Genomic DNA, 24,818 nt, shown 5'->3' with positions numbered 1-24,818 from the left:
TGGCCCGCTTCCTTCCACGCAGAGCCTCCCCTGTCCGCCCCCCCCCCCACCGTGCAGGGACCGTCGGAAAAGCCTGCGCCCTCCTCCCCGTTCACCTGCGGAGCGTGGCCCGCTTCCTTCCACGCAGAGCCTCCTCTGTCCGCCGCCCCTATCGTAATAATAGACCTCCCTCCTTGGGGGGTCGTGTCCCCCACGTTGGGAGTCGCAGTCCAGCTTGGCAGGTGGACGTGCGCATCGGCAGGTGGACTTGGTTGGACTTGCCCCTGGTCAGAGGAGGCGGAGGGTGGTTGGTGGCGCCGGCCGTCTTTCATCTTTCGTGCCCATGTGGGTTTTTTTTCTGGACGGCAGAGAGGGACCGACCTTACAGACCTTAGTCCAGCTTGTCATTCTGCAGGTTGGAGAGCTCACTTCTTGCCAGACTAGGGCTGGTTAGTGGCAGAGAAGGCCCGACTTGGCTCCAGTTTCTCGAGTCCTGAAACGAAGCTTGCTTCAAAGGCCCTGTGCGGCTTCTGAGTTCAGGTGACTTTTAGTTTGTGGGAGGCGCCCAGGTCTGCTCCACACCGCACTCTACTTCTTGGGAACCACCTGTGGAGGGAAGGCTGTACCACAGTCCTTTGCCTCCAGCTTGGATTCCTGGAGCACACTGGGTGAAGGAGACGTAGATTGGTGATTCTTGGATCACCCTGAGCTTATTCTTAGAAAATTAGGGAGCTTTAGAATGGGAAGGGATTTCTTTTTCTTTTTTTTTTTTTTTAAGATTTTATTTATTCATGAGAGACACAGAGAGGCAGAGACACAGGCAAAGGGAGAAGCAGGCTCCCTGCAGGGAACCCCGCATGGGAATCGATCCCAGGGATCATGACCTGAGCCAAAGGCAGACACTCAACCACTGAGCCATCCAGGCACCCCGGGAAGGGATTTCAAAGACCATCTAGTGACACGTTTCCTAACTCAGACTAGATACCCAACTGTTTAACTGAAGACTCTTAAAAATGGGTGCATATTTAATGGGTAAGAAGGTTAATTTGTCCATAAACGGTACCATTTAAAAATAATTTCTCACTTTTGTCAGTGGTCAGGGCACTTAGACATCAAGTTCAAAATAATACCCCGTATGTGTCAGACAGGGCTTTAACTCGCCAAGGTTATTTGTAGACTCATGATTGATCCCAGAACTCCTGTATTCTCTCTTGCTCTATCATTACCACCTCTCAGTTTTCATTAAAAGTGATCAAACGTGTTAACAGATACTAGGGTTTGTAGGGGTTTATTTATTTATTTTTTATTTTTTAAAGATTTATTTATTTGAGAGAGAGAGAGGGCGAGCCCAGAGGGAGAGTGAGATGGAGAAGCAGACTCCCCTCTGAGCGGGGAGCCAGACGGGGGGCTCCATCCCAGGACCCTGAGATTACCACCTGAGCCAAAGGCAGACCAAGGGAGCCACCCTGGTGCCTCTTTGGTAGGGGTTTATTATTTTTATTTATTTATTTTTAAAGATTTTATTTATGAGAGACACAAAGAGAGACAGGCAGAAGGAGAAGCAGGCTCCACGCAGGGAGCCCGACATGGGACTCGATTCTGGGTCTCCAGGATCAGGACCCGGGCTGCCTTTTAAGGGGTTTATTTTATTTTATTTATTTTATTTTATTTTATTTTATTTTATTTTATTTTATTTTATTATTTTATTTTATTAATTTTTTAAAAAAGATTTTATTTATTCATGAGAGACACACAGAGAGAGGGAGAGACACACAGAAAGAGAGAGGCAGAGACACACAGAAAGACAGAGGCAGAGACACAGGCAGAGGGAGAAGCAGGCTCCACGCAGGGAGCCCGATGTGGGACTCGATCCCAGGTCTCCAGGATCGCACCCTGGGCTGAAGGCGGCGCAAAACCGCTGAGCCACCTGGGCTGCCCTCTGTAGGGGTTTAAAAGGAGTAAGATGCACGCGTTGTCTTCAAGGTGTATATAATTATATATGAACAAATTCTCATGCAGAGGACAGACACACATGTCATTACCCACTAGTTATGGGCCAGCAGGATATTGGGGAGTGACGCATTCATAATTTTGGGACACTGCCTATGTGTGCAACTGCTAAGTGATCAGATAGACAAGCTTTGGCCTCCAAGTGGCCTGGGCTGTTTCATTTGTGGTAGGTAGGAGGAATGTGGAGTGACCTTTCAACTCCTAGGGCTTGCTGGATTGCCAGGTGGGAGTGATCCTGGAGTTTATGTACTTTTTACTGCCAGACGCCTGCCACTTTTTAGGAGAGGCTTCTTAGGCACAGAGAATGTGATTGTCCCAAAGGCACACCATGTGAAGAAATCTATGGTTGCTTTTCTGGAGTATGCCCCTTTTCCTTTACCCTGTTATTTGTACCTTCAGTGCTATTTCTTGTTTCACAGTTTAGTTGATTGACTGCCTCATATAAGGCAGACTGCTGTATGCTGTTAAGAAATATAAACACTATGACTTGATTCCTATCCAAGAACCTCCATCTTGTTGGAGGCAGACACATACATAGTTTCTGCTGACATTTTGACTGTTGATACTGTAATTTAGTGTAAGTTATTGTAGGCAAGGCCAACTAGCTTATCCATCAAAGTATAGGAAATTGGAAAATAAAAGCCCCAACATGTGAATAGTGTAACTTCATACTGTAGTAAGAAGTTGGATACATGGGTAAATTAGGATGAGTGGAAACTGGAGCATTTCAGCCAGTTACCCTCAATAAATAGGAGGAATTTGGTACCAGTGAAGAAGCATCTGTAGCTGAATGTGTGTAGTTTCGTAAATCTTTTTGCAGAGGAGAAACCCTCAGAGAGGCAGAGACACAGGCAGAGGGAGAAGCAGGTTCCATGTAGGCAGCCCGACATGGGACTTGATCCCAGGATTCCAGGATCATGCCCTGGGCCGCAGGCAGGAGCTAAACCACTGAGCCACCCAGGTATCCCAGAAACCCTCATTTTTGTATTTTACTTAAATACCCTAGTTGTGGGTGAATGGAAGAGAAGTTAGGGCCAATATCAATTTCAAGGCAGGAGGCAGGGATTAGGGTGGTCAAAGCAATTAATGATTTTTAAAAGGCTTGAACCAGCTCTTTAGTTGGAGAGGAGTACCCAGGAAGCAGAGACAGGGAGTCCTCAGCTCTCAGCCAAAAGTGGTGATTAAGCCCTGACCCGAAGCGAAGGAACATCATGTGACCAGGCAAGTGGCCGACTCTAACTTTTCTATCTCATAGTTCACCTTTGGTGTGGTTCTGTGAGCCCAAGCAGGGCTGCCTGGTTTAGGAAAAAGAGTCCGTGTTTTCTAGACAACTTGTATATTTGAGCCTGTGCTGAAGAGGGAAGGTATAGATGGGAAAGGCAGGAACAAAAGCCACAATTAAAGCAAATTCACATTTTGGAGAGCTGACAGTTCATACATTTACGATCCAACTTTTGAGCATCTGTTATGTGCCAGGCACTGGATTAGGTGTTGTCATGAGTATTGTTTTATTCTTACAACTAACCTGTGAAGGAGGGAGGAATTTCGTTGGTGCAGAGATTGATCTAGAGATTGATTTGTTTATTCTGTTAGTAAAAGGTATCAGCAGTTAAAGTCCTTTTATCATCAGAATATTCTAAGTAACCTTTGATAAGGATTTTTAAGAGTTTTCCCCCCATGATATTGTGTTTAAATGTTTTAATTTAACTTTATTTTATTTTATTTTATTTTATTTTATTTTTTAAAGACTTTATTTGTTCATGAGAGACAGAGAGAGAGAGGTAGAGACACAGGCAGAGGGAGAAGCAGGCTCCATGTAGGGAGCCTGATGTGGGACGCCATCCCAGGACTCCAGGATCAGGCCCTGGGCTGAAGGCAGCACTAAACCGCTGAGCCACCCAGGGATCCCCTAACTTTTTAAAATAAAAGTTGATTTTACTTATTTGGGAAAAAACATAAAAGAATATCAGGACTGGACTAACCACACATGTTCCCCCAAAAACCCTTGGATTCTAGTCGTCTAGAAACCTTGGTCATCTCTTTTCTTCCTTTATCCTTCTATCTATTCAGCTATTTCCATGTCCTGTCCACTTTTTCTTTGTAGTGGCTTCAGTACCTGTATTTTCCTTTGTTGCCAGCTTATCTTTCCAGTTCAATTCTTCTTCACCTCCTCTTTGGGTTTCTTCAGTCTCCTACCACTCTGACCTGCTTACCAGTGAAAGACCAGTCATTTGTGGTTTGAATAATTCTTTTAAACAGTTTCAAATATATTAGAATTTTGTACGGACTTAGTAAATGATTTCTAAATACTTAAAAAAAAAATACCTGTTGCATCATGCTCACATATGACACAATCCTTGGGGCCCTTGGCATCTTCCTGTGATGTGGAGTTGTCAAGATAAAATTGAAAAGCTTATATCTCCCCCCCACACACACACACACCCCTTTTCTTTGTTGGGAATGTTTTGATCTTCCTCTCTCTCCTAGTTCAGACATGTTAGAATATTTGGAAACCATTTACAGTTTTTGCAGTAGTGATAGATTTGGTTTCTCCATGGTCCCTGGTCCCACTGTTTTCATTTTACTTTATAAAGAAGTATAAGGTAGAAAGAAAGAATAGTGGTTGAATGGTGAGCAGACTGTAAATTCTATGTATGTATGTATGTATGTATGTAAGTAAGTAAGTAAGTGATCTCTATGCCCAACCTGGGGCTCGAACTCGTAACCCTGAGATCAAGTGTCACATGCTCTTCTGACTGAGCCAGCCAGGTGTTCCAAGACTGTAAATTCTAAATTGAACTCTGTCAATAACTTGTTTTGTGACCTTGGAGAGACCAGGGCTCTTCTCTGAGCTACTCAACTCCAGATATGTGAAATGTGGGGTTGGCTTGGAAGATTTCTAAGGTTCCTTGTGCAGTTCCCAAGTGCTTGTAGGTGCTGCCCAAGAGGCTCTTGGGAGGTGTACATTAGTCAGCCAGCCAGGCCCACTCCATCCCACTTCTGAACCCTTTCCTATGTGTGTTTTTGCTTGCCTGGTATTGGTAAGGAGGAATATTTCTGATGCTTAGGTTCTTTCTCAAAGACTTTGATTATAAAAGATTCTTTTTTTTTTTTTTTTTAAAGATTTTATTTATTCATTCAACAGAGAGAACACAAGCAGGGGGAGAGCAGGAGAGGGAGAAGCAGGCTCTCCACTGAGCGGGGAGCCTGTAGGGGATTCCAGGACCCTAGGATCATGACCTGAGCCAAAGGCAGATGTTTAACCGACTGAGCCACCTAAACGCCCCTGATTATAAGAGATTCTTAATTCTAAGTTGCCACACCACAAAAGAATAGTTTTCAAATTAGAATAAAGCTGTTTTATTTATTTTGTGTGTGTGGCTGTGTGTGTGTGTTTTAAAGTTTTTATTTATTCATTCATGAGAGAGAGAGAGAGGCAGAGACATAGGCAGAGGGAGAAGCAGGCTCCTGCAGTGAGCTGTATGCGGGACTTGATGCCAGGACCCCGGATCACGACCTGAGCCAATGGCAGACACAACCACTGGGCCACGTAGGTGCCCCAGAATAAAGCTGTTTCAAAGGGGGGTAAAGTACCTGAAGTGTCCACTGATTGAGATTTGTACATTAGTGTAATTGGGATTGTATGTCATCTGTGGTTTTATTCTCTCTGTAAAAGACTTAGGAATCTGTTTTGCAAAAACCTGCAGAAGCAAGCAGAATTGTTTTTCTGGTTAATGCCCACATGACAAATACAGCAAGTAGTCTAAAAGGCAAAGTCTACTTATGCATTTGATATTTTATTTAATCAGAAAAGTGTGTGTGGTTAATAAGCCAGATGAAAGGAAAATGAATTGTTTATTTGTAGTGCTAAATAAATATTGGCAGTTTTTACGGGGCATCTGGCATGATATCTATCACACGTTGGTGCTTTAGAGTATTGAATGTGCATTTTGAAAAGGATACATTGTTTTAAAGAACATAAATTTGGGAAAGTATGTTCTTTTATATATAAATTGTAGTTCATTGATTTATGACTGGAAGAAAATTCATACTTAAACAGGCTTGCTCGCTCAGAGGCTAAACATAGAGACACAGAGAAATAAAAAAAAAAAACAACTCTTAAAGATACACTTGTAGGAATCCATCCTAAAAATTACATATGAAATTTAAAACTACAAATCTTTATTTTTGGTAAAATTATTTTAAAGAATATTTAACAATTTCAGAAATTGATTCAAGTCAAACATGTTTGTTATATAAGAATCAGTTTAAGCAGCACTGAAGTCTGTATGATAAAGTGAATAATTTCTTTGCCACCATTCTCACTGTGTAGATGTTACTGTTAACTGATGAATAGGCTTCTGAATGTATTTGTATGCTTATGTGAACATATAAAGTATAGGGTTTTTGTTTTACAAAACAAAAATGGGTAACATATAAAATTTTGCAGCTTGCTCTTTATCATTGTATTGCAGATACCTTTCTTTGTTAGCACTTCTAGATAAAATTCTCTCTTTTGAATAGTACTAGAGTATAAAAAACTTTTTTTTCAAGATGCCTTTATAAAGTGTTCCTATCAGATTATTGTAACTCAGGTTTTGAATTAGATAAACTGATAAACATTTTTTAAATATTAGTAATCTGTATAATGATAATGGTTAAATAAAAATTCTCAAGTGTTTATAAATGGTCATGCTTTTTAAGCTAATATTCTATGAATCTTTTCTGAGGAGATGCTTCAGAATAGTGAAAAAAATTCATAGGTCAAAAGAGGTTTTTTTTAAGTTAAAAAACATTTGCTATTTATAAAGGTAATCATAATCTTAGAAAATTCAGTACTTGAAGAAAAGCAGAAAGATGCAAATTACCCCCTGAAATCCAACCATCTAGAGATAATATTTTTAAATATTTTGGCGAGTGAGTGTATTTTCACCATTGTAAATTTACACATACAGTATGCATTTATACTAGGTCATTGAATGTAGATGTATTGTTATGCCCTGAAATTCTGAATAATTATTCCAGTTTTTTGAGGTACCAGTATTTAAAGAGTCCTTTATAAAATGACATTTAGATTATTAGTTTTTTAATATTTTATACTGTCGTAGTGAACATTTTCATATCTGCACAGTCTATAATGCTTCTGTAAACCAAGTTTAGGAGTGGAATTCGGGAGTGTATTTAATGAGTGGTTATTCTATCTATCATCTATCTATCTATCTATCTATCTATATCTATTTTGAGAGAGAGCATAAGCAGCAGTGGGGGAGCAGGAGAGGGAGAGAATTGTAAGCAGGCTCCACACCCGGCATGAGCCCAATGACCCTGAGATCATAACCTGAGCCCAAATCAAGAGTTGAGTGCATAACTGACTGAATCACCCAGGTGCCCTTAATAAGTGGTTGTTTTAAACCAAAATGAGGTTATCGGTGAGTTTCAGGCTTACTAGGTGAAAATATGTGCTTCTCTTTAGATCATGAATTTTCCCTTAAAAAATCTGAAGTATGAAGTCTCCTTTCTCTCTCCATATTTGATACTGATCCTTATAAGTCCAGGCAAAAAACAGAAACTTATTGGAGATCAGTTTAAAAACATCATAGACTTAAAATCTGAAAGGATGTGCCTTTTGTGATCCTCTAGGTCAACTTCTCACTGAGAGCAGACTCTCCTGTTTTATCATCCTTGACAGCTTTTGCTTAAATAAAATATTCCATTTTTAGACAGCTGTAGTTTGTTAGAAAAATTTATCCTCCTATTGAGCTGAAATGTGTTGCTTCCTAATTCCCACATACTCCTTCCTGCTCTCAGGACCACAGGGAATTAAGACAAATGCCTCTTCCAGGAGACATTTTCACAGCTATTTGAAGATAGCTATCAAATCTTGATATTTCCTTCTTTTTTCTTTCCTTTTTTTTTTTTTTAAAGATTTTACTGATTTATTTGAGAGAGAGAGCGAGCATGCAAGCAAGTCTGAACAGGGAAGAGGGGCAGAGGCAGAGGGAGAAGCAGACTCGCCACTGAGCAGCGAGCCCGATATGGGGCTCCATCCCAGGACCCTGGGATTAAGACCTGAGCTGAAGGCAGTTGCATAACTGACTGAGCCACTCAGGTGCCCCTTTCCTTCTTTTTTCTAAAGTAAACAGTTTGTTTCTCCATCTATATTTGTATCTCCTACTTTGTGTTTTCTATTTCCTTTCCCAGTCTGAATTTTATTGCTGTGGTTTGATAGTGCAAAAGTCAATGAAACAATCATTTCCCCTGATACGAGCATTATTAATAGGCACTCATACCATTTATACTCCTGATTCACATTGAACTTCCTATCTAGTACTTGTAGAGTTTTGAACCTACAAGCAGATTTTTGTATCTCTGTATTAAATTTAATCTTATTCTAATTTTTAAAAAATTTTTATTTATTTATGTTAGTCACAGAGAGAGAGAGAGAGAGGCAGAGACATAGGCAGAGGGAGAAGCAGGCTCCATGCACCTGGAGCCCGATGTGGAATTCGATCCTGGATCTCCAGGATCGTGCCCTGGGCCAAAGGCAGGCGCTAAACCGCTGCGCCACCCAGGGATCCCTTATTCTAATTTTTTAAAAAAGATTTTATTTATTGATGAGAGAGAGAAAGAGGCAGAGACACAGGCAGAGGGAGAAGCAGGCTCCCTGTAGGAGTCCCTAATGCAGGACTCAGTCCTAGGACCTCGGATCACGACCTGAGTTGAAGGCAGATGTTCAACCACTGAGCCACCCTGGCATCCCAAATTTAATCTTATTTTAATTACCTGTTTTCTAGCTTCATGATACTGCTTTTTTTTTTTTTTTTTAAGTGTTTATTTATTTATTCATGGGAGAGAGAGGCAGGCTCCATGCAGGGAGCCCGATGTGGGACTCGATCCCAGGACCCAAGGATCATGACCTGGGCCAAAGGCAGGCAGGCACTCAACCGCTGAGCTATCCAGGCCTCCCCAGGATATCATTTTGAATCATTATAGTCATCTCAGTTTTTATTGGCTGCTGCCAATTTTGTGTAACCTGGGAATTCAGGTAATAAGCCTTCTAGTCTCTTACCTGAATTACTGACTAAATGTTTCATGGGGTGAGGCTGGTAACCCCTGTTGTGGCATACCCACTGAAAACTGACCATTTGCTAAGGATCGTTTTTTATTTCAACAGTTTGTAGTTGCCAAAAATAGACTGTTTTTATTTTTGCTTGTGAATATTGGGGCAGCTTTTCATCTTAATTTTTTAGCACCACTCTTTTTTTCCCTCACCATTAAGAAAGACTTTGGGGCAGCCCGGGTGGCTCAGCGGTTTGGTGCCGCCTTTAGTCCAGGGCGTGATCCTGAAGACCCGGGATGGAGTCCTATGTCAGGCTTCCTGCTTAGTGCCTGCTTCTCCCACTGCCTGTGTCTCTCCCTCTCTCTCTCTCTCTCTCTCTCTGTGTGCGTCTCATGAATAAATAAATAGAATCTTAAAAAAAAAAAAAATAAAGTTGACTCTGGATCCAGATTCCTGGGTTCTAATCATGGCCAGTTTTTAGCTGTGTGACCTTCAGCAGGTCACTTCCCCAAAGTCCCAGTCTCTTTCCTCTGTAAAATGGGGATGGTCGTAGTATTTATTTCCTGGAGTTATGAGAGTTTTTTTTTTTTTTTTTTGAGTTATGAGAGTTTAATGAGTTTATATACATAAAGCATTAGAACAGGTCCTGGTCTGTAGTCAGTGTTACGTAAATGTACTGTTTTACTCAGATTTTGTTCTGCGCTCTACAGCCCTACCTCAGATTGAATTCCCAGATTAAATGTATGTGGTTCTGCAGGCTTGAACTGCTTTGAAGCAGCTGTGGTCTCACTTCCCATGTGCTCATGTATATGTGGGGCTTAAGATCTCTTGAATATTTCATCTAATGGCGTTGCTTGAAGAAGAATATTTTAATATCCTTTCCATGATGAAAGAGTTAGTTCTTACTAAAGGCTCTTTGTAAAATACAGAAAAAAGTAAAAGGAAAACCAAAATTTCACCACCCCAATATAACTACTAATGTCTTAGCACGTTTCTTTTTCCTCCCGCCATGCAGTGGATACAATCATGTCATATATATGTGATTTTTGTATTTTGTTTTTTCTTTGAGAATACCTTAGGAGTGTTTTTTAAAAATACAGTTTTTGTTTAAAAAGCCTATTTTAATGGCTGCATAACATTTTATTGAGTGAATCCTCTGTACTCACTTCCCAGTTGTTGAACTGATTAGGTTATCCACTTTTTATTATTCTAAATTATACTGTGATGAGCTTCTTTATAGCATAAAGGCTTTTTCAGAATTTATTATCATTTAGTAAGTTTCCAAAGCTGAAGTCTTAGGTCAGCAGCTATAAACCTTTTAAGACCAGAAGACTATTTTATTGATCAGTATTGATCTCCAAATAAAGTAGGAGATAGTTTTTTTCTTCTTCTTTTGTAGTAATCAGTTCCTTTTTCTTCATTCTCTGAATTGTAACAAAGTTTTTTTTGTTTGTTTGTTTTAATTTACCTTTCTTCCCCCAAGGTTCAGGTTATTTTTTTTTTTAAAGATAGATTTATTGATTGATTGATTGAGAGAGCAAGTGAGAGAGAGCACGCACACACAAGCAGGAGGGGCAGAGTGAGCGGGAGAGAGAATTTCAGGCAGATTCTACCCTGAGTGTGGATCCTGGTTGTGGGGCTGGATCTCACAACCCTGAGATCATGACCTGAGCCAAAACCAAGATTTAGACGCTTAACCAACTGCACCACCCAGGGGACCCCAGGTTATTTTAATAGGTTCTTGGTGTTCACATTGTTCTGGGTTATGTATTTCTTCCATCTTTTGTAAGTGTTATGAGAGAGTTTTACGTAGGCTGTGCAGGTGTTTCATTAGCACAGGAGTCCTTTGGATTTAGTGGAAGAAAATTGGGGAGGGGACCTTGGTGGTTCCTCTGTTCTCAGCTCTTGCTGTTTCTTCCTCTGATAATATTTTTTTTTTAGCTACACTTCTTGAGCTTTGCACATAATTTGACTGGGGTTAACTCTCTGTGACTTAGATTATTTCATGGGTTACACTTGAGTTGGCTGCCTTCTTGCTAGCTTAAAAAAATTCTTTACACATTTAACAAGTGTAGATCATAGGCTGTGATGGAATCTTTTAACCTGATTCTTTTGGAAAAGCTTTCTTTCTTTTTCTTTTTTTTTTTTTTTTTAAGATTTATTTATTTATTTTAGAGAGCTAGCAGGAGTGGGAGGGGCAGAGGGAGAGGGAAAATCCCAAGCAGACTCCATGGTGAGCATGGAGCCCGACACAGGGCTTGATTCCAGGACCCTGAGACCGTGATCTGAGCCAAAACCAAGACTGATGCTCAACTGGCTGCATTCCCAGGTGCCCTGGGAAAGCTTTCTTTTTTTGTTGTTCTTTGCTAAATATTAATTTATAGAACTTGAAGAATTCTACCATATTAAGCTCCCACGTCCATAGCTTAAAAATGAATATTTTATCTTAAGCGTCTTTATACATTCAGTAACTTTTGAACTCCAGCATATCCTAAAACCATGTTTTTTTGTTAAGACTATTTTTTTCTTTTAAGATTTTTATTTCTAAGTAATCTGTACACCCATTGTGGGGCTCAAGCTCACAACCCTGAGATCCAGAGTCGAACGCTCCATGGACTGAGCAAGCCAGGCACCGCAAGACTATTTAATATCACTATGTGCTGGTTTATTTCAAAACTTTGATTTATCCACACAGAAGAGGAAAACCTACACACCTACCATTTAGCACCACCACCTTCATCTTATTTGTGTTGTATCCACAGCTCTCATGCTAACGTAGATGTTTGCAGATTCTGTATAATTGTATGTTTATTTCCATGTGTATATATTTACAACTGTGTCTATATTTCATTTAAGATCTGGACGTTGGTAGTTGGCTATGTGTTGACTGTTTCATTCAAGTGGAATGCAAGCACTGAACGCTACTTGAGAGCAGTTTCAATTCCTGTCTGGATTATATTGCTTTTTCATTTAGGTGGGTCCCTTTTTCTAAGAAAGTCTAGCTTAAAATCAGCAGAGGCTGATCATGTGAATCAAAGTGATTTTTTTTTTGTAGTGTTATATGTTGCATTTAACCTTCTTTAAAATAATCTTCAGAAAATGTTGTGCTTTAATCCTTAAGCTTTAATACAAATGTTATGTTTTAACATGTCTTTTAATTATATGAGATGTTCATTTTCAGGAGGTCCTTTAAACAGAAATATATCCTAAAAAAATAGAGCACCCTTGAACTATCATGGCCACTTTTGAGTGTCATACTTAAGGAGGAGATAGATAAGCAGTCAAGTGTGTGAGAAAGGTATGGGAACCAGAGGTATTTACTCAGGATAAGAGAAGGGGCCTGGGCCACATGGGTGGGGAGGTAGTGGAGGGAAGGAAGAGATAAAATGTGGAAGGACTGTCCTGTGAAAGAGCAGTTTAAACATCTTTGTAACCATGAGGGAGAGATGTCAGAGCAGTGAGTTAGCTTCAGACAGATACAACTGTTCAACGTAAGAACCATCAATGTCAGCTGCTTGAAGGAATAAGTTCCCTGTTACTTGGGACTCTTTACTGTTAGCTGGGTGGCTGCTAGGATGTTATAGAGTGATTTTTTTTTTTTTTTGGAGACTCTTTTATTTCCCAATCTTAAGCTTATGGCAACATTAGGTTCTAATTTAAAAACAAAATTCAGGAACCTAGAGCAGTAGTTAGCCTATTTCAAGTAGTTTTTAGAGCTGCTTATTGTTAAACATAAACTAAAAACCAGTTGACTGAAGGTAGGTCTTTGCTTAGAGTATGACATGAAACAATGCATTACTTTCTAGCTTTGCTGATTTGGAATCCTAGAGGAGTAAGTTATATTTTAGCAAGATTCCCTGATGTCTGATGTGACTCATTTTGAATTTGGGGAAGGCAGTGGAGGGAGATAGGTAGTCCATGAGGCTCTAGATCAACTCAGGGAAATGCAGATGCCTACTGGTAGGGACCAGATCTTTGGATACTTGTTAGCATTTTTGCTGTATACACTGACGCTACACTGAAACTTTTTGCAGTGCTCTTTGGGGTCATTTCACCCTTTCTTGAGAGATGGGAGTCCACACCCAGTGGTATTTCCAGGAAATAAAGTCAGGCTTTATGGCTTTAGGTTCTATGTTTGATGCAGGTCATTTTGGGGTTAAATGAAAGGTTTGAGTTCAGGATTATCTTCAACACTGGGTATGCATTGGAACAGACTTGATTCCTCAGGTGATAGAAGCCCATTAAGGTTAGGCTGGCACATACCCAATGCTTTAGACTAGGGGCCTCAGAACAGGACTGGATTTACCTAAGAGAAGTTTTGAACTGTTGTTTCATCTGTTTTATGGCCTTTAAATTTTTTTTTCTCCTATGAAATGATTTTGTTAATGACATCTATGCCAAATTGTTCTGTCAGTCTGTGGAGTCTTGTTTTTTTCAATCTAACCTTTACCTTCAGTCAGTGTTGCTAAGAATAAACTGAGTCTTTCAAAGACAAGTGCTAGATTTTTATCTAACTAAAAATGTTAACTCTTAATAATTTTCAGCATCCCTGGCTGGCTCATGGAGAATTCCTGTATTCCTGGTTATTGTTTTCCTGATGTCTGTGGGCACCCTCTATGAGAAACAGAATGGAAAAGAGTCTTCTGGTAAGAAATAGGGCATTCTATTAATACTACTTTAAGAAGTATTTGGGAAAGGAGCTTTATTTAAAAAAACATGCAATGGCAAAACTGTTTTAAATCTGTATAAAAATCTGTGGTATTTTCTGAACAAAATAAACATGTTTAAAATATTTTAAGTTTTAAGAATGTGCCTCACTCCCTTTCCCTCCTCCCCCCCCCCCATTTTTTAAAGATATAATTCACCTAACATAAAATTAACCATTAACTTTTTAAAGGTGGATTTAGTATATTTACCTGTTGTGCAACCACTACGTCCATCTAGTTTTAGGACATTTTCATCACCCCAAGAGGAAATCTTTTACCCATTAAGCAGCTAACCATAAAGTTAGGCTATTTATTTGAGATCTTTTTTCTTTTTCAAAAAGATTTTATTTATTTCTTTGAGAGGGAGAGAGAACACAAGCAGCGGGGGGGGGGGAGAGAAAGAAAGAAAAAGAAAGGAAAGGAAAGGAAGGAAGGAAGGAAGGAAAGGAAGGAAGGAAGGAAGAAAAGAAAGAAAGAAAGAAAGAAAGAAAGAAAGAAAGAAAGAAAGAGGAAAGAAAAGAAAGAAGAAGAAAGAAAGAAAGAAAGAAAGAAAGAAAGAAAGAAAGAAAGAAAGAAAGAAAGAAAGAAAGAAAAGAAAGAAAGAAAAGGAGAAGCAGACTCCCCGAAGAGCAGGGAGCCTGATGCTGGGCTCCATCCCAGGACCCCGGGATCATGATCTGAGCTAAAGGTAGATGCTAAACTGACTGAGCCACCCAGGCTGCCCAAGAGATCTTTTTTCTTTTCTTTCTTTTTTTTTTTTTTTGAAAGATTTATTTTTATTTATTCATAGAGACCCAGAGAGAGAGAGAGGCAGAGACACAGGCAGAGGGAGAAGCAGGCTCCATGTAGGGAGCCCGACATGGGACTGAAGGTGGCACCAAACCACTGAGCCACCAGGGCTGCCCGAGATCTTTTTTCTTAATGTAGGCATTATCATTCTAAATTGTCCTCTTAGAATTGTCTTTTCATCCCATAAATTTCATTTCTTATGTTTCCATTTTCTTTGGGTCAAGATACTCTTAGATTTCCTTTTTGAATTTTTCTTTAACATATTGGTTAATCGGAATTGTATTGTTTAATTTCCACATCTTTGTGAGTTTCCCATTTTTTTTGTGGCTTGTGATTTTGGTGTCCTATCTAAAAAAACCATTGCCAAATGCAGGGTTGATCTTGTATCCTGCAACTTTGCTGAATTTATTCATAGACTTTAATAGTTTTTTTATGGTTTCTGTAGGATCATCTATCTCTAAGATCGTGTTATCTGTGAATAGAGATAGTTTTACCTCTTTCTAATTCGAATGCGTTTTTTGTTTTTTTGTTTTTTTTTTTTGCCTGGCTGCCCTGGCTGGAACTTTTAGTACCATGTTGAATACACCATTTTCTCTTAAAAGAGTATTTTTTAAATACTCTTGTTGCATGTGGTTTATATCCAGAAATAGTTTGTTAAAGATATAGGTTTCTAATAAGTTGTAAGGCGAGGCGTTGGGTAGTCAGATATTAATGATCCTCAGATCATCACACTGGACTTCCCCTTATCCATCCATGTGGAAACAGCTGTGACTGGAGAGGTAGGTCTGAGTAGCACACAGTTTCTACAGCAACTGACATTTATTCCTTCTTTCTGATGAAGTAAAAGCAAATTACTAATTGCAGCAGAATTTTCAAAGAAAAAAATAATTTCTCAGATATTTTGTTATAGTTAGGAAATTAACTTATTTTTTCTATAGTTAGAAAATAAACATTCAAAATCCCACTGTCCACCTAAATGTTAACTAATGCCTTAAGACTTTTATGCCTTCAGACTTTAAAACCCAAGAGAATTGGCTCATAGTGAACATTCTGTTTTGTAATCTACATTTTAAACTATGTCACGAGAACCTTTCTGTGTCCAATATACTTCTACAACATTATTTTTAGCATCTTCATTTTATGCTAATCGCAGGGCTATTTGTGGCACCCTGGTGTTATGTACAGCTGCCTCATAGTTTGTGTTTTTGTTTTTGAATTAAATTGCTCTGTTTATTATTTTATATGGAAAGCTTATAAAGCTTCCCTTTGATAGTGGAAAATAGGAAAAATTTTATTTTGCTCTTTTTCCAATTTTTCTTTGCTCCACCTGTCTTCCTGGTCACAATCTGTTAGACTCTATGGTTATATATGAGACTAGTAGAAGTGAATTTCCTGTTTTGACAACAATTGTAGGAAGCTTAGTGGTCACCACTTGTTCCTCTGGATAGCTTTATCTCCCCCCACCTCCTTATTTCTGCTAATAGTGGTGATTCAGATAACTCGGCTTAACTCTCACCCTTCATCCATCACCCCAGGATGGTTTTATTTTTTTGTTTGTCTGGAAAGTTCTCCCTCCCTCCCTCCCTCCCTCCCTCCCTCCTTCCTTCTTTCTCTCCTTCCTTCCCTTCCTTCATTGAGGTATATTTGACATATAGGATTATAACAGTTTTAGGTGTATAACAATGATTTAATGCTTGCACTGTACATTGCAAAGTGATTATAAGAAGTCTAGTTAACATCTGTCACCTTATGTAGTTACAAAAAAGATTTCTTGTGATGAGAACTTTGAAGATCTCTCTTAGCAACTGTCAGATATGCAATACAGTATTATTAGCTCTAGACACCATGCTGTACATGACATCTCTAGGACTTATTTTATAATGAAGTTTATATCTTTTGACTCCTTCACCCATTTTTCCTATCTCCTACCCCCAGCTATGGCAACCACCAATCTGTTCTCTGTATCTATGAGCTTGGTGTGTGTTTGTGTGTGTGTTTAAATTCTACATGTAAGTGAGATCATATGATATTTGTCTTTCTCTGAGTTATTTCACTTAGCATAATGCTCTCAGGGTCCATCCACACTGTTGCAAATGGCAAGGTTTTCTTCTTTTTTTGGCTGAATAATATTCCATTGTGCACACACACCACATTTATCCATTCATCCATTGATGGGCACTTAGGTTGTTTACATGTCTTGGTGATGAAAGACATTTACTTACTTGGTAAGTAATGCTGTCATGCACATGGGGGCATATAAATCTTTTCCAGTTAGTGTTTTTTATTTCTTTAGGTAAATACACTGAAGTGGAATTGCCAGATCTTATGGTAGTTCTATTTTTAATTTCTCTAGGACAGTTTTCTCTTCTTGACTGTTTTTGTCTAGGGCTAAGTCAGTATGTTGTTGCAAGTATATGAATAATGTGGCCTGAAACGGTTTTTCTCTTGGGTGTAAATTCTAGCTAGCTGTGGGGCACCTGGGTGGCATAGTCAGTTAAGCCTCCAATTCTTGGCTTTGGCTCAAGTCATGATCTTAGGGTTGTGAGATTGAGTCCTGTGTTGACTCTGTGATGAATGCAGAGTCTGCTAAGGTTTCTCTTACCCTCTCCTTTTCCCCACCTTACTCATTCTCTCTCTCTCTCTCTTAAATAAATCTTAAAAAAAAATTCTAGTCAGCTAGTGATAGCAGCTTAGGGAGCTATGTGGTCAGGTTTCTAAGACCAAGTTTTGAGCTGTGGGAAAAAGAAGACCATGTTTGATCATTATTATTGTTTTTCATGTTCGATTATTATTATCAGCCATAAACTCAGCATGGTGATGTGCTGGCATGCCAGCCAGATATCTGGTAGTTGTATTCTAGACTATTAGAAGGAAGGAGATCACAGGGACACAATACGTGTTGAGAGCAGATTTGGAAATGTTGTTTTTTCTTGTTTTGTTTGCTCTTATTCTAGCCTATTTCAGAATAGATTATTTTTTTGAAGATTTATTTATTTATTTGGAGAGAGAGAATATGGGGATGGGGAGAGAGAGAATCTCAAGCAGACTTTCCACTGAGCTCTGAGCCTGACTTAACCTACTGAGCCACCCAGGTGCCTCCAGAATAGATAATCCTTTCTTTTCTTTTTTTTTTTTTTTAAGATTTTATTTATTTATTTATGAGAGAGAGAGAGAGAGAGAGTCAGAGACACAGGCAGAGGGAAAAGCAGGCTCCATGCAGGGAGCCTGATGTGGGACTCGATTCTGGGACTCCAGGATCACACCCTGGGCCGAAGGCAGCGCTAAACCACTGAGCCACTCGGGCTGCCCCAGAATAGATAATTCTTGACCCAGAATCCTTTTACAGACTTCTAGTCTAATCTTCATCATAAAATAAATCTTTAAACATTTTTTGCCACCTTAAATTTCAGAGTCTGTCTTTTTACTCCTAGTACCTTGTTTCTTGAAGGCATCTAGTCTATATCGGGACAACCTTTCCCTTTTATTAGAGTCAGTTCTGTCCTGTAGATGTCACTATAATATCCTTAGGTACAGGAAGGGCTTTAATGCACTGCCGGGGCAATATGTGCATTTATCTCTTCCTTACCATTACTACTGTCCCATTGTAGGACGTGTCTCCTCTTCACCTGTGCAGGCATTTTTCTCTGTGTCTTAAGAGCTTTGAAAGCTTTGAATCTTGCTGTTGTAGGACTTTTATGGTATATGGTTTGCTGGAGTCACAGAATTAATCCTTTGGATCGAAGCATGAAGTTTGTTTAGTTCCTAGATCTCGAAAACTCTTCTTGTGAATCATCATGGAGTTAGTTTCAGTGGTTCCTTCTGAACCCAAGGTGCCTTACTCAGTGGTTTTCTCTTAGACCTTGGGAACTCTTACATGGCATTTTTCTGGAACCCCAAGATAATGTAGGAAAAAAAAATGTGTCTACTGTATTTTAAAATGTACTGTCTTTTTAAATCCATAGGTAACTCCCCAAAATAAAACCCTTGTAAAGTAGATATGTCCATTTTACCAATGTAGGCATTTAATTTCAGAGTAAGACACTTGCCCACATAGGCAACTGGTAGAGCTAAGATTTAAAACTTAGAGCCCTTGACTCTATGCCTGGTATTATTCTGCTTCACTCTTTGAATAAGCATCAGTCATCCTGGAAAGGGAGTGGCTGCGCATCTCTTTTGTGCTCAGGTGTACCTGTGAGCTCCTTAGTCTTGCCATGGGCCCTGTAAGCCTACCGCGAGTGTGGGAACTAGCTTCTTGGCCTCCTGCATCCTACATGTCTCACTTGGTAGAAACCTGGAATTCAGTGTCAGGGTGTGCCCTTGGCCTGTGAGGAAAGAAGAATACTCGCTTTAATAGCAACAGTGGTGAGGCCCTGGTGGGCCCTTTAAACATGCCATATTATTTAATTTTCTTAAAATCCAGTAGGATAGGTACTTATTTTACAAATGGGAAAACGTAGACTCATTTACTCTGAGTAAATTTACACTTAGAAGTACTTTTTCAAAAGGTAGGCAAACAAGCAAACCGATGTATTTTTAATGCCCTGGACACCCAGTCTGACAAGTATGGGCCAGTCCAGCTGAGTCTATTCCTCTGAATATTGGTGATGGTTTATAAATGATGAGAAATACCTTGGCAGGAAGGCTTAGTAGTTGCCTTAATCATTTTGGGATAACATGCAGTATGAGTGAACAGGTTTGGTTCAGTTGAGCCCAAAACTAGAAAAAGAAAAGGAACACACTGGATTTCTTACTGCTCCTGTGTTACGGCCCAGTCTGACACAGTCAGTTAAATGGGCCTAGAGAAACTCCTGGTTTATATCCAAGCCCTTGATACTGACCAGTATCATTGAGAGGGAGGCATATTTTCCATGTTAGTGATGGAAACAGAAGCGTTCTTCAAAGGGAAGTTTGCATGCTGGAGAGAGTTTATTTGGTACGTAGTAGAGCCCCCTTCCAATAAGCATCCTTGGATGTATTTCTGGCATCTGCCACTATCACTGTGAAAGAGCACTGAGTAGATTGAGTATCTCCTTATTTAGACTGTTCTTGAAATATATTATCCTTTGGTTATTAGAAACGTCTGCCCGTTGTTAAGCTACCCATATTAACAGATACAGACTGAACATGTGATCTGTGTCTTAATGTGCCATACTATGAGTTTTTGTCCCCTAGTGCTAGGCTGCTAATGTTAGTGGCCTGCTTGTTTGGTCTTGTGTAGATCCCTGTTTTTTGGGCCTCCACTTGATGCCGGCCCCGTCTCCGGGGTAGACTGACACTTGAAACCTTGGATGCTCTTTCCTTTTTTTGTTTATAGTTCTTAGGTCCCAAGATTCCCTTGTCTGTGTGCCTATTTTTAAATGGGGCTTTTTTTTTTTTTTTCTAGTACTGTGCCTAGATTCTCAATCCTGGCATTCTTGTGTTTTAGTTCATCATTTCTGTCAGAACCCTTGGGTTTTTTTTTTTTTTTCTGAACCCTTGGGGTTTTTTGAAATGCAGGAGGATATCTCTAAGACAGAAATCATGAAAGTGTCTGTTTGATAAATAAGAGCAGTTATCAAATCTTACATCCATAATTTTCAGATACTTTCTGTGGATTTTCCCTGTGTGCTCTTCTTTTCATTCCTTTGCGAAGTTTCAGGCACTCTAAAAATTTGCCGAATTGTGTATTAGCAAGCATGATATCACATAGTTTTCATTAATTTAGCTGTGATATATTGAATACTTACTGCATTGTTTTAGTGACATCAGCAAGTTAGAGAAAGGGTCTTTAAGCCGTAATTGTCAAGGTTTAATTTATTGGTTTTAATTTTTCCTTAAGTCTTTCAGTGCCTACTGGATACAAGATACTTCGCATAACTCTGGGGAGATTTAAAAATGTGTGGTAAGGGCATAAGACTTAGGAAGATGTCTATAATATGAAATAGAAGGGGGATGAGAGGCACAGACAAATACTATAGGAGTGCTAGTGGCTTATGCTCATAGATTCTACTGTCAAAGCCAGTGGTTTTGAAATAGGTGATGGTGATGTGATGGCTAACATTTATTGAGCAAGTCCTACACACCAGGCATTGTTCTGATTGTTTTATATGTATTGTTTCACTTAATTCTCACATGCAGAAGGAATTTATATAAGCTTCCTTTCAAACGTGAAGACACCGAGGCATCTAGATTTTAAGTAACTTGCTGTGGTCATCTAGCTTGTAAGGAATAGACCTGGGATTTGAACCTGGGCAGTCTTGTTTCCTCACCTGTGCTCCCAGCCACTGCATTGTGCTAATTGTACTACCTGTGTGCATAGTGAATATGAGACACCCCCCCCCCCCCCCCCCCCCCCCCCCCCCCCCCCCCCCCCCCGCCGCCGCCGCCTTCTACCTCTGCATTCTTGCATCTCTCCACTCTTCTCATTGTCCTAGCCTTACTGGATTTCTTAGAGAAATCAAGCACACACTGCTTTTCCTTGGCTTTGTGTTTTTACACTTGCTTTTTATTTAGATTTGTCCTTCTGGAAATCTTTTCTCCCTCTGCCTTCTAAGACACCAGCCTCTACCTTCCCCTCCAAGATAGACTTGCTGTGTCTTTTTTCTTTTTGGTCTGGATATCATCTTTGAATGGATTTAAAGGGTGGCATCTTTTACCATTCTTGTCATGTGGTAGTCCTTGCCTGACCTCCCAAGCATGGATTAGGTTTCCATCTTCTGTGCTCCCCAAATGTGCTATACTTGTTTTTATTTTAGCTTCTAGCTTACTGAATTGTAACTGTTAGTCTAAATATTAGACTGAGTTTAGGACTTGGGTCTTAGTCTCTAATCTCAGCATGTAGCCGAATCACCTGTTTGGTGAATGAGGACTTTGTGGGCGTTTAGAAATTAGAAGTCAAATTGCAGCCTAACTGAAAGTCCATATTTAAGCAGTTATAAAATTGTTACTTCAGAGCAGCTTAATTCAAGGAACTTATTTTTCAGGATCTCTCAAAGATGAATCACTCCTTGACTAAATTACTTGTGAAGAGGTGGGTTTAGTAAGTTAGGACCCTTGACTAGTCTTTGATCTTATGTAAGAGAGAACACTTTGTTTGGATTCTGACTGGAAGTGTTTTTCTCTTTCTGTTCTGCTGTCCCAGGCCATTAGTCATCAGGTATTCCCATTCTTTGCTATGGAGCAGAGCCTAAGAAACCTCTCTTGGGTGCACAGAAAGTCCTGTCTTCTCTCTGGCGTAATCAGTTTGTTTTTGAAAATTCTGTCTGGAAGTCTGAAAAAGCACTTTAATATGTCCAAATCTTCCTCTGTTTCCCCTCCATGATTGTCGACATGGGGATCCCTGGGTGGCGCAGCGGTTTGGCGCCTGCCTTTGGCCCAGGGCGCGATCCTGGAGACCCGGGATCGAATCCCACGTCAGGCTCCCGGTGCATGGAGCCTGCTTCTCCCTCTGCCTGTTGTGTCTCTGCCTCTCTCTCTCTCTGTATGACTATCATAAATAAATAAAAAAATGTTTAAAAAAATAAAAAAAAAAACATGATTGTCGACATGTTATTCCCCTGCGGTTATCTCTATAACCATAATCTGGAAACTTGGGGTTTACCTTTGACCCTTCATCTCTTTCATTTCCTTTATGGGTTCGTCATCCAGTCTGGTATATTTGACTACCCCCTGTCTATTAAATGCAGTCACTTTTCGAACTTCTCCCCTGTTAGCTGCGGTAGACTACACTGTCATCATGCCTTGCCTGTAGTATTAGTTTAACTTCTTTCCCTGTACCCATTCTTGGTCCCTTCCAGTCTACTCTTGACCAAACAGCAAGAATGATCTTTTTATATCTCATAACTGTTCATTTATTCACAGACTGGGGCAGGGAGGTGGGTGGGTGTGGTCATGAAGGGGCAACACAAGAGATCCTTGCAGTGATGAGACTGCCCTGTATCTTGTGTCATGTTGATATCCTGATCACGATATTGTGCCCCAGTGACAGGACATTATCACTGGGGGAAACTGCGTAAAGGGTAGACAAGATCGTGCTCTGTCATTTCTTACAACTGCATGTAAAGCTATAATTATCTCAGTAACATTTCAGTAAAAATATTATTACCCTGTTTAAAATTCTTCACTACTTTCCTACTCCTTTTAGAATAAAGCCTAAAGTACTTACTACTTACTGTGGTCTCTCGTAATTTGCATCATCGTCTAGCCTGGTTTATTCGATACCAGTTTCCTGCTAGCTGTGTTCCAGACACACTGACCTTCTTACACTGTCTTTAACATGCCAGTGTCTTCACTTACAGCCTTCCTGCTCACTTCCTTTTTGCCCAAAATATTGTTCTTTACATTCTTTTGATTAATTTCTTCTCATCCTTTGTATATCAGCTTTCTTTTCTTTCCTTTTTTTTTATTGCATTTTCTTTTTATTGGTTTCAGAGGTGGAGTTCAGTGATTCATCAGTCTTACATAACACCCAGTGCTCATTACATCAGGTGCCCTCCTTAATATCCATCACCCAGTTACCCCATCTCCCACCTTACCCCATCTCCCACCACCCCCTCCCTTCCAGCAACCTTCAGTTTGTTTCCTATGATTAAGAGTCTCTTATGGTTTGTCTCCCTCTCTGATTATGTCTTGTTTTATTTTGTCCTCTGTTCCCCAATGATCTTCTGTTTTGTTTCTTAAATTCCACATATGAGTAAGATCATATGATAATTGTCTTTCTCTGATTGACTCATTTCATTTAACATAATACCCTCCAGTTCCATCCATGTCGTTGCAGATGGCAAGAATTCATTTTTTTGATAGCTGAGTAGTAGTGCATTTTATATATACCACATCTTCTTTATCCATTCATCTGTTGATGGACATCTGGCTCTTTCCATAGTTTTGCTATCGTCGACATTGCTGCTATGAACATTGGGGTACAGGTGCCCCTCTGGATCATTCCATTTGTATCTTTAGGATAAATACCCAGTAGTGCAATTGCTAGGTCATAGGGTAACTCTGTTTTCAACTTTTTGGGGAACCTCGGAACTGTTTTGCCGAGTGGCTGCATTCCCCTTTCTCCGTATCCTTGCCAACATCTGATGTTTACTAATTTGTTAATATTAGCCATTCTGACTGTTGTAAGGTACTATCTCACTGTGGTTTTGATTTGTAACTTTTGATGCCAAGTGATGTGGAGTATTTTCTCATGTGTCTGTTGGCCACGTATATGTCGTTTTTAGAGAAATGTCTGTTCATGTCTTCTTCCCATTTCTTGATTGGATTACTTGTTTGTTGGGTGTTGAGTTTGATAAGTTCTTTATAGATTTATAGATTTCTTATAGATTTTGGATACTAACCCTTTATCTGATATGTCATTTGCAGATACCTTCTCCCATTCTGTTGGTTGTCTTTTGGTTTTGTTACCTGTTTCCTTTGCTGTGCAAAAGCTTTTTAGCTTGATGAAGTCCTAATAGTTCATTTTGCCTTTGTGTCGCTTGCCTTTGGAAACATGGCTAGTAAGAAGTTGCTGTGGCCAAGGTCACAAAGTTTGCTGCTTTTTTTCTCCTCTAGGATTTTGATGGATTTCTGTCTCACATTTAGGTCTTAAATCCATTTTGAGTCTATTTTTGTGTATGATGTGAGAAAATGGTCCAGTTTCAATCTTCTGCATGTAGCTGTCCAATTTTCCCAACACCATTTGTTTTTTTTCCAATGGATGTTCTTTCCTGCTTTGTCAAAGATTAGTTGACCATAGAGTTGAGGGTTCATTTCTGGGTTCTATATTCTGTTTCATTGATCTCTGTGCCAGTACCACATTGTCTTGGTGATTACAGCTTTGTAATAGAGCTTGAAGTCCAGAATTATGATGCCTCGGGCTCTGGTTTTATTTTTCAGCATTCTTTTGGCTATTTGGGGTCTTTTCTGGTTCCATACAAATTTTAGAATTGTTCATTCCAACTCTTTGAAAAATGTTGATGGTATTTTGATAGGGATTGCATTGCATGTGTGGATTGCTCTGGGTAGCATAGACTTTTTAACAATATTTGTTCTTCCAATCCATGAGCATGGAATGTTTTCCCATATCTTTGTGTCTTCCTCAATTTATTTCATAAGTGTCCTGTAGTTTTCATAGTACATATCCTTTACCTCTTTGGTTAGGTGTGTTCCTAGATATCTTAGCCCATTTCAGGGCCTGGCCTTCTTGTCTCTACGAGATGACCAGTCCTGGATTTGCTAAGTAGGTGGAATTCATTTGGAGCTGAAATTCATTGGCTTTCTGAATGATCAAGACTCTTTTCATTGGTTTGGCT

The 24,818-nt window shown here is 39.6% G+C and overlaps 1 protein-coding gene and 1 long non-coding RNA gene across 9 annotated transcripts in view; one reads left to right on the top strand and one right to left on the bottom strand.

Annotated features, from left to right (window-relative positions):
• Positions 1 to 6,096, bottom strand: part of LOC125756079 (uncharacterized) — a 52,976-nt gene extending 46,880 nt beyond the window's left edge. For all 3 annotated transcript variants that reach the window (XR_007414133.1, XR_007414132.1, XR_007414131.1), the window contains exon 1: positions 96 to 6,096. This is a non-coding gene — a long non-coding RNA (uncharacterized LOC125756079). The remainder of the gene's footprint in view (positions 1 to 95) is intronic.
• Positions 1 to 24,818, top strand: part of TMEM245 (transmembrane protein 245) — a 102,256-nt gene that overhangs the window by 827 nt on the left and 76,611 nt on the right. For all 6 annotated transcript variants that reach the window (XM_025433270.2, XM_049116357.1, XM_025433269.2 and 3 more), the window contains exons 2-3: positions 11,906 to 12,023; positions 13,594 to 13,695. In XM_025433270.2, coding sequence (XP_025289055.1) covers positions 11,906 to 12,023; positions 13,594 to 13,695 — 220 coding nt within the window. The remainder of the gene's footprint in view (positions 1 to 11,905; positions 12,024 to 13,593; positions 13,696 to 24,818) is intronic.

Source organism: Canis lupus, chromosome 11 (assembly GCF_003254725.2).
Source record: "Canis lupus dingo isolate Sandy chromosome 11, ASM325472v2, whole genome shotgun sequence".
In the NCBI taxonomy this organism is placed as follows: Eukaryota; Metazoa; Chordata; class Mammalia; order Carnivora; family Canidae; genus Canis; species Canis lupus.
The sequence above is the reverse complement of the archived record's forward strand: the minus strand, read 5'-3'. Positions and strand labels throughout refer to the sequence as shown.